Source organism: Doryrhamphus excisus, linkage group LG18, assembly GCF_037039965.1.
Source record: "Doryrhamphus excisus strain RoL-2023G ecotype Guam linkage group LG18, RoL_Dexc_Guam_v1.1, whole genome shotgun sequence".
Lineage (NCBI taxonomy): Eukaryota > Metazoa > Chordata > Actinopteri > Syngnathiformes > Syngnathidae > Doryrhamphus > Doryrhamphus excisus.
In genome coordinates, this window is record NC_136374.1 from 12,135,128 (window position 1) to 12,149,660 (window position 14,533).

General features: G+C 41.2%; 1 protein-coding gene across 5 annotated transcripts in view; it reads left to right on the plus strand.

Annotated features, from left to right (window-relative positions):
• slc12a5a (solute carrier family 12 member 5a) overlaps positions 1 to 12,198 on the plus strand; it is a 131,438-nt gene extending 119,240 nt beyond the window's left edge. For 2 of the 5 annotated variants that reach the window (XM_058054698.2, XM_058054701.2), the window contains exons 8-26: positions 3 to 214; positions 1,095 to 1,262; positions 1,348 to 1,446; positions 2,480 to 2,537; positions 2,609 to 2,783; positions 3,236 to 3,354; positions 4,201 to 4,299; positions 5,152 to 5,271; positions 5,649 to 5,753; positions 5,912 to 6,080; positions 6,536 to 6,731; positions 6,805 to 6,974; positions 7,061 to 7,192; positions 8,214 to 8,321; positions 8,662 to 8,787; positions 10,188 to 10,420; positions 10,538 to 10,552; positions 10,702 to 10,835; positions 11,917 to 12,198. In XM_058054698.2, the coding sequence (XP_057910681.1) occupies positions 3 to 214; positions 1,095 to 1,262; positions 1,348 to 1,446; positions 2,480 to 2,537; positions 2,609 to 2,783; positions 3,236 to 3,354; positions 4,201 to 4,299; positions 5,152 to 5,271; positions 5,649 to 5,753; positions 5,912 to 6,080; positions 6,536 to 6,731; positions 6,805 to 6,974; positions 7,061 to 7,192; positions 8,214 to 8,321; positions 8,662 to 8,787; positions 10,188 to 10,420; positions 10,538 to 10,552; positions 10,702 to 10,835; positions 11,917 to 12,008 (2,530 nt within the window). In that variant the 3' untranslated portion in view covers positions 12,009 to 12,198. The remainder of the gene's footprint in view (positions 1 to 2; positions 215 to 1,094; positions 1,263 to 1,347; positions 1,447 to 2,479; positions 2,538 to 2,608; positions 2,784 to 3,235; positions 3,355 to 4,200; positions 4,300 to 5,151; positions 5,272 to 5,648; positions 5,754 to 5,911; positions 6,081 to 6,535; positions 6,732 to 6,804; positions 6,975 to 7,060; positions 7,193 to 8,213; positions 8,322 to 8,661; positions 8,788 to 10,187; positions 10,421 to 10,537; positions 10,553 to 10,701; positions 10,836 to 11,916) is intronic. The other 3 variants (XM_058054700.2, XM_058054699.2, XM_078798488.1) reach the window with 3 other exon arrangements.
• The last annotated feature ends 2,335 nt before the right edge of the window (positions 12,199 to 14,533 follow it).

A 14,533-nucleotide genomic window follows, 5' to 3' on the forward strand; every position in this document is an offset into this window, starting at 1 on the left:
AGCGTTTGTCTCCTGGGGAACCGCACTTTGGTGTGGAAGACATTTGACGTGTGCGCAAAGACCATCACGACGGAAAACGGGACAACAGTCACCACGCAGCTGTGGCACATGTTTTGCCAGTCGTCCTCACCCAGCTCTTGTGACCCTTACTTTGCAAACAACAACGTGACGCAGGTGCAGGGCATCCCCGGGGTCACCAGCGGAATCTGGACAGGTTGGTGCATGATGTTTAGGGTGAAAACAGGCTAAATCAGGGGGGAAATTCACTGTTTTTAAATGTAAACAATAGGCCCATTCAATCTGATATTATACTGTAAATGCAGTAAGGGTGGGATAGAGTGAGGGCGTGCCCCTGAGCAGCTAGAAAAATCCAGTGGGGACCAGTGAATTTGGTGACGAGGCCTTGATGTTGCAGGGGGAATCCCTCGTGAATTAAAGCCCTTGTCTGTGTGGTAATGACTGGGTTTGTCAACAGGACATCGCCATAGTTCACAATGCCCACATGACAAAGGACTTCTTTCAGAGTAATAACATCACTCATTTATTATTCATTCATTCATTTTCTACCGCTTTTTCCTCACGAAGGTCCATCACAAATAAATTAGGCGCTACCTGCTCACCCTCGTTCATAAACATTATAATTGGAGCGTCTGTGTAGCTTAACACCTGCCACAGAAGAAAAATACGTAGCAGGAGGGATCAGTGTTTTGAAGCTTAGCCACTTTGTCAGAATAGTTTTTCAAAAAGCAAACTACTGATAAATCTAGTAACCTTTTCTGATCTTATTGGACATTTGTGGCACATATAGAAACATATAGACAAACAACCATTCACACTCACATGGACAATTTGGAGTCGCTAATTAACCTAGCATTTTTTTGGAATGTGGGACGAAACCGGAGTACCCGGAGAAAACCCACGCACGCATGCACGGGGAGAACATGCAAACTCCACACAGAGATGGCCGAGGATGGGATTGAACTCGGGTCTCCTAGCTGTGAGGTCTGCGTGCTAACCACTAGACCGCCGTGCAGCCCTCATTTATTATCAAACATTGAAAAATAGTTAACAGTGATATTTACTTGTCCATCCAGAGAACCTGTTTGGGACGTACTATGAGAAGGGGGACCTGGTCGCCCGGGTCAACATGGAGTCTGTGGAGGAGCAGGACACCCCCCTGACCAATTCTAACCGCTATGTGCTGGCTGACATCACCAGCTTCTTCACGCTGCTGGTTGGCATCTACTTCCCCTCTGTGACAGGTGAACGCCTCTCCCTTGTAGTCATTTATTATTATTATTATTTTATTGTTTATTATTATTAATCTCTGTGTTCCCTTCTATTCAGGGATCATGGCCGGCTCAAACCGCTCCGGTGACCTACGTGACGCCCAGAAGTCCATCCCCGTCGGAACCATCGCAGCCATCACCACCACCTCCACTGTCTGTATCCTCTCTCAGGGCAGGGCAGGAGCAAGCATTGCACAATGCGGACTTCCTTTTATGGTTCATAGTTAAGAAGCAGTTTTTGTGACCAATCACAGCGGAGTGATTGCACAAATCACTTTGCTGCATTCCGAAGTACAATTCAAAGCTGGAATAGGTGCAGATTCTGCAAAATCGAAAAAGTTTTCTGTGCGGGTTATTGTGTGTAGCTGCTCTATAGGAGTCCACAACTCAATACAAAGGGTAAAAAAAATGAGCATAATAGGTCCTCTTTAAACCAAACTTTTAAGCCGCATCTTTGTCTTTGTTGATGGCTGCCGGCTTTTTCTTCATTGGTTTTTGCCGCTATTTATTCAGCAAAGTGTGCAGTGGAACTAGGAATCGAAATTTTGAAAAAAATGTGAACAATCCAAGGAGAATCGTAATGTTAGTTCCGGTTTCCTATCAATACTCGAAACTCAATGCCCAACCCTATGCACCAGTTATGAAGAGGATCTTTGTGTCACTACAGAGGTTCTCAACTTGTGTTTATGTTTTGATGACAGCATGCTGTATTGGGTCTTGTTCCACATGAGTGTGCAGGTATGCCTGTTACTATAACGTCAAGCGTCCAGCACTGTGCTATTTGCCGGATGACAGGTTTTATTGAGTTGGATAGTTTGATATAATATGTTGTATTGTCATATAATCGGGTAAAGTTGTATTTAGCTGCTGCTGCAAGTGCACTCGAGCATACAGAGCCGATGTGCTTCCATCTTCTTGTGTCTCACAGTAATCAGCTTTGGGTCAGACCAAATTTGATTAGGTCCCCTAATCGCATCGTTGGGCCTGACTATGCAAATGTGACTTCATATAGTAGAGGGATATTAGTAACAGCATCATTGATCACTCAAGATGTTATCCTCAAGTAAATCGATTTCTAAGCTCATGACTATTAAGCACATTAAGCAGAGGAATGTCTGTTTTTTTTTTTTTTGTGAATCTTCCTGTCCGCCACACCCATGTCCTTATGGTCCTTATTCAAACCTGATAAGACATGTCCAGCGTCATTCTCTTTGGCGCCTGCATCGAGGGTGTGGTCCTCAGGGACAAGTAAGTCGGCCAGTAAATAAATCTCTCATCTGAATGGTTCTAAATAAAATGCACTGATTTTCACCCTATAGGTTTGGCGAAGGGGTGCACGGCAACTTGGTGATCGGCACGTTGGCGTGGCCGTCGCCGTGGGTCATCGTCATCGGCTCCTTCTTTTCCACTTGCGGTGCGGGGCTCCAAAGTTTGACAGGGGCACCTCGGCTGCTGCAGGCCATTGCCAAGGATGGCATCGTGCCCGCCCTACGGGTCAGTCTCTTTGGACTGTTAACCTTCACGTACCTTATTTAGCAACATAAGCAGGCATTAATGCCATATGTGCTCCAATAAACGCTGCTATTCTGTTAACTACAGTCTGTTATGGTCTACAAGAGTAAATAGGCTTTCTAATTATGGCTAGGTCAAACATACAGCATTAACTGCTGTGGCTGTAGGCAATCCCCTGTTGTGGATTTTGTTATTTTGCTTGCACTTCTGTTGGTGTGAAACTCATCAGGTTATTCCTTACCGCTATTACAACATTGGTTCTGTTGCTGCTGTGTTGTGCAATATACTGATAATATATAACGGACTAATACATACTTCCAATTAGCACGCCTTTCTTTTTGCATGTAAATAAACATTTGTGGTACACATATTGTCATAATTGAATACCTCTCTGATAGTATCAACTAAACTTTCTTCGTTTTCCATCCCTGCAGATTTTTGGCCACGGGAAGGCCAACGGGGAGCCCACATGGTCTCTGCTGCTGACCGCCTTCATCTGCGAGAGCGGCATCCTCATCGCCTCCCTGGACTCTGTTGCTCCCATTCTGTCGATGTAAGAACTGGACGACGTTATTCACCCTATTTTGGGAGCACTACTCCGGTGTGAAATGCGTTTCCCCGCTTCCCTTTTTAGCAGATCATGAAACAAAGTTAATTTTAGCCAATGACAATAGAACAAACACAATATACAGTTTTTGAATGAAACTTTTATGATGAAAGGAGGAAAAAAATCCAAGCCAAATGTGACTGTCCCTCTTGTGATACCATAACTGAGATTTATTGAGATCTGTCAGTCTGGAAAAAGGTTATAAAGCCATTTCTAAAGCTTTGGGACCACTTTGAGACCAATTGGCGAAAACACAGAGAACAGTGGTGAACCTTCCTAAGAGTGTCCGGTCAACCAAATTACCCCAAGATCGCAGTGACGATTCATCTAAGAGATCACAAGAGACCACACAACAACATCCAAAGAAACGCAGGCCTCACGTTCCTCAGTTAAGGTCAGAATTCATGACTCCACCATAAGAAAGACATTGGGCAAAGCTGCCAGATCCAAGACCAAAACCACTGCTGAACAAAAAGAACATAAATGTCTCAATTTTACCAGAAAACATCTTGATGATCTCCAAGACCTTTGGAAAAATACTATGTGGTCTGATGGGACAGAACTTGAACCCCATTGAACCCCATTACATCTGGTGTAAAACTAACACATTTCTGAAAAAGAACATCATACCAACAGTAAAATATGGTGGTGGTAGTGTGATGAGACGTCTACATTTTACACACATGCAATGTGTAATATTATCTAATATTATTAGTAGTAATATTAGAATATTATTTAATATATCATAATATTAAAAGTCTATTAAAATGATGACATATTTGTGTTTTGCAGGTTTTTCCTGATGTGCTACATGTTTGTGAACTTGGCATGCGCCCTGCAGACGCTGCTCAGAACCCCCAACTGGAGACCTCGCTTCAAGTTCTACCACTGGTCCGTGTCAAATTTAGCTTATTTGAGATTATATAAAATATATGTAGGAGCTATGTGAAATTTCTTAAATAACATAGTTTTATTATTAAACTCAAACAACGTACACCATAATGCACATCAAATCCACCCTCGGCCATCTCTGTGTGGAGTTTGCATGTTCTCCCCGTGCATGCGTGGGTTTTCTCCGGGTACTCCGGTTTCCTCCCACATTCCAAAAACATGCTAGGTTAATTGGCGACTCCAAATTGTCCATAGGTATGAATGTGAGTGTGAATGGTTGTTTGTCTATATGTGCCCTGTGATTGGCTGGCGCCCGTGACTCTCGTGAGGATAAGCAGTAGAAAATGAATGAGTTTTGTACAGTACTGCAACATCATCGAGCATCAACGCAAGAGTTTCCAATGTGAACAATGAACATTTGTACAAGTATTGTAAATTTAATACACAAACATTTTACCCTAGTTTTGTTCACTTGTTATGGGCTTATTTCAGGAGCAAAATGCAAATTAATTGTACTTACAGCAATGTTCCTTTTTATTTTTCTCCACTCTCACAGTCTAATTTCTAGGCGCTTATGCGAGTGAATTACACACACTGTACTGTATTGTTAAAAATAACCATCACATAACATGACTGTACATGACCGTACATGTGTTGATCAAATAGTATGACAATTCTTATAACGATTATCTTGCTAAAAATGCATGTTAATTAAGCATCCTCTACAATTTTCTCAGTCTTTTCAAGTGTAGGCTGGCTTAAGTCCAAAAGAACTTGACACCTACCCTCACTTCTTTAATTCATTTAACCGTACATCCGACCACTTGTGTCTTTTTTTTCCTATCATTACAGGACTCTGTCATTCCTGGGGATGAGCTTGTGTCTGACGCTGATGTTTTTGTGCTCCTGGTACTATGCTATTGTCGCCATGGTGATCGCCGGCTCCATCTACAAGTATATTGAGTTTGCAGGGTGAGTGGAGATGATCATAAAAAGTCTTACATCATAAAAATGTATATGTAGTACTGAGAAAGTCATGCTACATGCAGACACGTTGTAATAGTGTGATGTACAGTATTGCAAATAATTGATATGTAATGATCCACTTTTTAGCTTATTTATTTGTATACATTGTAATATAGCAATGTTGACAGACATAGCAACCTTTTTAGTGGCTGGCTCTCTGTTATTTAGAAAACATAAATATTACTTTTAAAGTATAAAATCCACATGCAATTCATAAAAAATACAAAAAATAAAAAATTTAAAAATTTAAAAAATATTACACTGTACTGACTACTACATCATCAATGTGCATTAAGCCTGTATTGAATGTGTACATTTCCAAGTGCGGAGAAGGAGTGGGGTGACGGCATTCGAGGTCTGTCTCTGAGCGCTGCACGTTACGCTCTCATGCGTCTGGAGGAAGGCCCCCCACACACCAAAAACTGGAGGTAAACACATCAATTCACATGAGGCGCTGTTAGTTCACAGAGAAATGAGCAACATGTCCGAGCTCGCTCATGACGTGATCACAACATGTGGACACTCTTTATCTAATTTTTGTACTACTTTGGGCTTTGTCCGCCCCCCTCTCACCCCCACCCACCAGGCCCCAGCTGCTGGTGCTGGTGAGCACGGACGGTGAGCAGAACATAGAGCAGCCACGCCTGCTTTCGCTCACCAACCAGCTAAAGGCGGGCAAAGGTTTGACCATTGTGGGAACAGCGCTTGAAGGCACCTACCTGGACAACTACGACCAGGCTCAGCGCGCAGAGCAGGTAAAGGGGGACGGGGGGGGGGACTGATTGATGTCTACAGTGATGTTACATGACGTCAGGTTGCATGTATGGCAAATGCAAAAAGCATTGATGATGTTTTGCAAAAAGCAAAACATCATCAATGGCTCCTCCAACTTGTATAGCCGTATAGCTATGACTCCAGCTTCCCTGAGGTCTTTTTTTAATAACAGTGCAGAAAACCATAAGTTTTTATTGGAAAATCTAATGAATAGAAGAAGCTGTTAAAATGAAAGCTTGAATAGCTTGAATTCATTACTGCTCCTCCATTAAAGTCACGGTGCTGAAGTGATTCTTGTCCCAAATGAATATTTCCACATGCGCATAAGTCATTAGCCATTAGCCGAAAAAACTAAATAGTCCAATAAGGTCCTTCCAGAGGTTATTTACAGGTAATACAGATCAGTTCACCATGGTAACAATGGATGTGTTTATAGGCGCTGCATAAACTGATGGAAACCGAGAAGGTGAAGGGCTTCTGTCAGGTGACTGTGTCGTCCAACCTTCGTGACGCCACCTCACACCTGCTCCAAGCCAGCGGGCTTGGCGGACTCAAACACAACGCCGTGTTAGTGTCGTGGCCGCGCAACTGGAAGCAAGGCGACGAGCACCAGACTTGGAGGAACTTCATCGGTGGGCTGGCCTTCAATTTGGACTTTGTAGAAGTGAGAAGATTTGTTTTTGTAATTGTTTGAGTTTCCTGCAGAGTTGGTGAGAGAAACCACCGCAGCTCACCTGGCTCTGCTGGTACCCAAAAACATCTCGGCCTTCCCATCCAACGGCGAGCGTTTCACAGAGGGTCACATCGACGTTTGGTGGATCGTCCACGATGGAGGGATGTTGATGCTGCTCCCCTTCCTTCTCCGCCAGCACAAGGTCCTCCTAGCTTCCTCTTCGGACGCCCAACATCATGTTGTCAAAGATTGTGCACCGTAACAGAAGCTTTTTTTTCAACTGCTCAGGTTTGGAGGAAGTGCAAGATGCGCATCTTCACCGTGGCCCAGATGGATGACAACAGTATCCAGATGAAGAAGGACCTGACCACCTTCCTCTATCACCTCCGTATTGATGCCATGGTGGAAGTTGTAGAAATGGTGAGGTTCCCCCATCGCTCCAGCGTGTACTAGGTCCGCCCCTGGTCCTTCCAACCAATCGGGCATGCTCAGGGAGGCCTCCAAGCAGCATGTGGACGAGCATTGGGAGCATTGTGACAGCATCTTAACCCTTAGATGCACGAGTGACTGGACCCTACACTCTTCCATAATTGGGTCAAAAATGACCCATACTGGAATCAATGCGTTTTTATGCCAATTTTGCCATTTTGGTTAGGAATAATCACTTATATTAAGGACCACACAAGAATGATTTCATGTTAGAAACATCTTAATTTTTTTCTTAATCTTAATTATTTTTTACGATGAAAAAAATATTTTTTTTATATGAAGATGCTTGTTGTATTAGCACTTTATGTGTAAAATAATCTTCCTGAGGGGTGACACTTCTGATATATTCTGTGTGGTCTAAAGTTAATTTATTCCTGACAGCCAAAGTTGATAAGAATCAAAGGTTCCTATTGGATTCCATAGAAAATGCATGCAGGTCATTTTTGACCCACTTATGGAAGTTTGGGGTTATAAAACACAAAAACTAAAATGTCTTAAAATGTGTAAAAGGTAAGTTAAAAATGTGAATGGCATGATATCAAAAACATGTTTTTGGTGGAATACCTGGAATATGAAATGATAAAAAAAATTAATTACAAAGATATTTCAAGAAAACAACCTGACCGGGTCATTTTTGACCCACTTATGGAAGGTTGGGGTAGTAACAAAAAAACTAAAATTTCTTAAAATGTATAAAAGGTAAATGAAAAAATATGAATGGCATGATATCAAAAACATGTTTTTGGGGGAATACCTGGAATATGAAATGATAAAAAATTTTCATTATGAAGATATTTCAAGAAAACAACCTGACCGGGTCATTTTTTACCCACTTATGGATCTAAAAGTTAATACCATTATTATTCATTCATTCATTCATTCATTCATTTTCTACCGCTTTTCCTCACGAGGGTCGCGGGGGGTGCTTATTCCATTTTGTCTTTGTCCTTAGCATGACGGCGACATCTCGGCCTACACCTATGAAAAGACCCTGGTGATGGAGCAGCGCTCGCAGATGCTGAAGCAGATCAACCTGACCAAGAACGAGCGTGAGAGGGAGGTAAGAAAGTTTGGTCCGCTCAAAGACACGTACACAAATTCGACTTGACAGGTTCAGCTTTGCGTAGCTCGTCTTTGATTTGACTTGACACGACACGTAAGCGCCGCTGGACCCAAACATATTTTGGCTTAAATCGGAGCAGTGGGACGCCATATTGGCCCTCTCCAGCTTTGCTTTGACATGATGTCTTAGCAGAGGGAGGGAATAAAAAGATATTGATCTAAACACCTTCTGTTCTTCTACTGTTATTACCACATCTCGTACTTCACATTTATGTGCATCATCACCAGCAAGAACATCACTCTTTTTTTCCTCCTTCCTTTTCCCGGAATTTTCACAGATCCAGAGCATTACCGATTCCTCCCGTGGCTCCATTCGACGTAAGAACCCTGGCTCAGTGACTAATCAACCCAGTGTCAGTGAAGAAGCACCGGCAGCCAGCAAGGAGGAGAAGCCAGAAGAGGAGGTAGAGAATGTTTTACTATAACAGTGGAATTTTTAATGAGCTGCACAGTGGATGAGTGGTTAGCATGCAGATCTCACAGCTTGGAGACCCGGGTTCAATTCCACCCTCGGTCATCTCTGTGTGGAATTTGCATGTTCTGTGCGTTTAAAAGACATGACAACTATACTCGGCTGCACGGCGGTCAAGTGGTTAGCGCTAGGTTAATTGGTGACTCCAAATTGTCCATAGGTATGAATGTGAGTGTGAATGGTTGTTTGTCTATATGTGCCCTGTGATTGGCTGGCGACCAATCCAACGTGTGTACCCCGCCTCTCGCCCAAAAACAGCTGGGATAGGCTCCAGCATACCCACGAAAATGAATGAATACATTTATAAATATCTACATCAAATTTAATCCATCCATCTTCTATACTGATTATCCTCACTAGAGTCCATAGCGATTTTGGAAATATAGACCATTATTTTCATGGCTCAGGTGATAGAGTGGTCGTCTCCCAACCTGAAGGTCACGGGTTCGATCCTCCATTCTCCTATGATCGTGTCAAAGTATCCTTGGGCAAGATATTGAACCCCCAGTGGCCCCCGATGCTGCGACATCATCAGTACATAAATGTGCTAACAGTGTCAAAGCGCTACTATATAAGTGAAAGACCAGATTTGATTCCAAAAAATAATACACAGTTATACCGTACATCCCAGTTTTTGTATGTTTAATGCAAGCGGGTATTTGTCCCTCTCTGTTCGACGGTCATTGAAAGCACCATATAACTTTCTACCACTACAATACTATACTGTATTTTTGTCCATTTCTTTCACCTCATATTTGGTCCCAAATGCTGATACTATGTGAGGATGCATAAAGGTAAGATTTGTGGAGTGCAACAAAGTTCAGGCCTGTACTGGTGGATGGTGGATCTGTTTTCATTTAGTGCTTTTAATTTAATTTGAGTTATACATAATAAATAAGATATATTAGATTGGTATAATGTACGTATTTAGTTTTACAGATGTGTTTATATTTTCTTTATGGTGACAAGTTAGCTTGCTGCTTATGCTAGAGCTGCTAATGCAACTTAATTTTAACTTTGAGTTCAAATTAATGTTAAATTTCTATATCTTCTTGACCCAATCTTGTGTATCATCTAGTATTGTGTTGCATATTATTATTACAAACCCACTGACCGGGTAGTTACCAGGTTTTAGGTTCATTTATTCAAGATGTTGTCCTAGCGGCTGCTCACACACACTTCCTCTCTCTTGTCTTTCTCAAACATTCTGTGACTGGACCTTAACATTCCAACATGTCCACTTCAAACGTGACCTTTCAACTTGTTGATTTACATGTTAACTCCACCTGGCCCGGCCACCCCATCCGTCCCCCTCCTCCTCTTGTCTCATAGTCAACGTCGGCCTCTCCCCCTGTGCCCCCCCCTGTCCAGGTCCAGCTCATCCATGACAACACCACCCCAGCTAGCCCCGCCACACCTGCTGCTCCGCTGGACCCGCCCGAGGCGGCTCAGAGCCCCGGTGAGCAGGTCCAAATGACCTGGACGGAGAAATGTGACGGCGAGGCCAGCAATCCGCCTGGCGCCGCCACACCGGAGGGCATCAAGGACATCTTCAACATGAAGCCGTGAGTGCTGGGAGTGGTTGGGCACGTGCTTCCTAGCGTCCCAAAATGTATTTACATAGTGGCGCGGTACGGTGTGATTTAGTACTGATGTGTGTTTCCCTTCTTGCCCTGCTGCAGTGAATGGGAGAACCTGTAAGTACCCTAAGTCCTCATGAGCCTCAGTAGTAGTATTTACATGAGCGCATGAGGACAATGATTACGTGTGCGAGTGAGCATCTGTCATCCCTTCTCACCTGTTGTCACCTACGAGTCCTCACAAACTCTCGTCTCTTTGCATCCAGGAACCAATCCAACGTGCGACGCATGCACACGGCGCTCCGACTCAATGAGGCCATCATCAAAAAGTCCTCAGAGGCCAAGCTGGTCCTTCTCAACATGCCCGGACCGCCCAAGAACCGGACCGGTGACGAGAACTGTATCCTTGCAAGATTTAAAACAGGAAGAGCTTTAATGTACATGTATTATTTACATACATTGTATTTTATTCATTTATCTGTTCATTTCGGCCCATTGACAGATTTTTATAAAAAATAGCAGGACAAAAGTGTCCTGCAAACTAGTTGACAGGACCATGACCCGAACTCTAAACTATGATGGAGTATTAGGGCCACATTGAAGGAAAAAAATCTGAGATTTCGGGAATAAAGTTGTAAATTTACGAGAAAAAACTCAGAATTTTCCTTCCTGAAGTTCGTCTCGAGACCAAGAGGAAAAAGAGCCATGCTCTAGTTTCCATCTGATATGTATAAAACATAATCTCATCACTTGTTTCTCATAAATTCACGACTTTATCCTCAAAATCAGATTTTTTTTTCTTTCAAATGTGGCCCTAATACTCATATAGAAAAATAATTGTAAAAAATTACAAGAATAGTCGTAAATTTAAGACTTTATGCTACTAAATGTACAACTTTATTCTCATAATACGTGAGTTTTTCTCCTAAATTTACTTGTACATTTACCAATTTTTTCTTACTTTCTTACTTTTTTTCCGTAAATTTAAAACTTTATTCTGATAATATTATTCATTTTTTTTCTCTTAAATTTACGACTTTATTCTCGTAAACCTACAACTTTATGCTTGTAAACTTAAAACTTTGTATGTATTTTATATTCATAAAATATATTCGGATAATATATATTGTCATATATTTATAATATAAAATAATATATTTATTTATATATAAATGTATATTTATATATATATTTATATAGTTATAATATAATATATATTTATATATACATTTTTAGATATTTTATATATTTATCAAAAAATATTTGTATTTATATATACATTTATATTTAGATATATATTTTATATGTTATAATATAATATGTATTTATAATATAATATATATTTATTTATATATACATTTATATATTTATAATATGATATATATTTAATATAATTATATTATATTTATAATATAGCTAGCTGTATTCCCAACTACTTGGTCCAAATTGGTTGTTGTGATTCCTTAAGCTTTGTTTTCCAGACATGGAGTTCCTTGAGGTCCTCACTGAGGGTCTCAACCGTGTCCTCCTGGTCCGCGGAGGCGGCCGTGAGGTCATCACCATCTACTCCTGAAAAACCAACCCTCCCCTTTTGCCCCTCCCATTACACACAGCCCCCATCCTTTCCCGGCTCCTGTGTTAACCAGCCCCACCCTCCTTCTAACCCCCCGCCCACTCACTCATCCCGTCCACTCCCACAGCCCGACTCAGCTTCAAAGCTCCCCGACGAGCAGAATCCCACCCGGCCGCTTCAAGTCCTTCCATCTACGTCGTTACGAGTCTCGTTTAGAAGCAGTTTGTCGTCATTCAGTATCATCCGCTTTCGTGTACTTCTAGCGTGGAGGTCGTCGGGCGCCGGGCGTGTTGGCCGTCGGGCTTGTTGTTAGCTGAGCTAGCTGTGGCCGATAATGCATGCAAGTGTCTTTTTTTCCTTTGAGTCGGTGTAGTTTGTTTTACCAAAAGTGGCCGAGGGGTGGTACGGGTGGTAGGGGGGCAATTTTTTTTTTTTTTAATGTATTGGAACTGTGAAATTGAACTTGAAGAAGCTGGACTTGCTAGCATGACCTCATGGCGGTCTTTTCTTAGTGGCTGTTTGCGTGTGTGCGGGGCCACTGTCGGTGCCAAAAACCCCAAGAAGAAGACGGTTAGCGTAACTGTGAATAGTGCGTTAGCAGGCTAGCAGAAGAAGATCACGACCAGCAGCCCTTTGCGTGGAGAACACTGTAAATAATGTACAAGCCTCATTGGGTATGAGTGTAGTATTTTTGTCACATATTTAAACAACAAAAATGCATTCTTTCAAAAAATTCTATTTATTTATGGGATGACATCGGACACCCATCCACATGCACTGCACCTGCACTCAATCGACAAAAAAAAAAGTGTTATTTTTTCATGTAGAGAACAAATATGTATTTATGTTTATAGACAGAGCTTATCAACGCGATATAGACGTGTACTGCATTCATCCTGTGTCCTTTTGCCAAATGTTATAAACGTTATAAACGTGCCATATTATTTACAGTACGATACAATCTGAGAACAAAGTGTGTGAACTTTAAATAACATGATGTCTAAAAAAATTATTATTAGTATTATTGTTATTGGGACATGCTGGAAGTAGAGAAGAACAACGGCTTCTGTAGCAAGGAAAGACACTTTGTCCACCGGAGACACACTTCTATGCAGTAGAACACATAACACATAAATATATATATATTTATTTATATGTATAAAAAGTCTTTAATCCACTGTTAGATATGATGTTTTTAATTACCTTTAGTACACTGGAAATTGAAAATGAACATATGTTCTATGGTTATCATCATACTTTCCCTCAAAAACAGGTTTGTTTGACATGTCAGGTAAATTATTGCACTTTTTAAAATTTGATTGTTTTAAAAACAACTATTTTAATATTTTATTGATTTGGATTCGAACTAAGAAACATCAAGACATAGAAAAACTACCTGATTGATTATTTTCAAACTAATTTAATCACCACTCCGTGTTCTTTTTTCCCCCCAAAAATAACTTTTCTGGATGTATTATAAGCTGCACGGCGGTCGAGTGGTTAGCGCGCAGGGACCAGGGTTCAATTCCACCCTCGGCCATCTCTGTGTGGCGTTTGCATGTTCTCCCCGTGCATGCGTGGGTTTTCTCCGGGTACTCCGGTTTCCTCCCACATTCCAAAAACATGCTAGGTTAATTGGCGACTCCAAATTGTCCATAGGTATGAATGTGAGTGTGAATGGTTGTTTGTCTATATGTGCCCTGTGATTGGCTGGCGACCAGTCCAGGGTGTACCCCGCCTCTCGCCCGAAGACAGCTGGGATAGGCTCCAGCACCCTCCACGACCCTCGTGGGGAAAAGAGGTAGAAAATGAATGAATGGATGTATTACATTTTTAAAAGTTCATATACGGAGTAATAATAACATTTTAGTGAGGATCTGGCAGCTAGCTAGCAAACAAGCAAAAGGTCAAGTACAAAAGGTCAAGACCTTGTAAGCTAGCAAAAATGCTAACTAGCAAACAAAACGGTCATTAAAAACAACACATCTTGCGGTGATGTAAGACTTTATTCAATTTCAATCACCTTATTAGGCATCAAATGTTTGCACCCGGGAAGGAACGTGCAATATAGAGCTTAAATTTGCATTTGTTGTTTATTTTTCATAGCGCGTCTATTTTCTATACCGTCTTCTGAACGTCACTTTATTTCCTTTTGCTTTTTGAGTCACTTGCACTTGTAGTAAAACTATAAATAGATCCATGTTATACATATTTATATACATATATATATAAATATATATATACCTATACAGTATATAAGAAATCAATAGGAATAAATAGATTTAAAATGTTTTCTTTATGTTTTGCTTGAATGTCGGACCATTTGTGGTGAATGCTGCTAGTCATGTATTTGTATTTGTACATAAAAGAGGCGAAATAAACAGAAGTGATAAGTATAAACAATAAAAAGGGTATAGAAATACATATCAGCAGTGGCGGTTAACTTAAAAAATACTGATGCAATATATAACAAAAACGTTATGCTCCTTTTATATCAAAGCCAGCTAAAGTGATTCGGATAAATT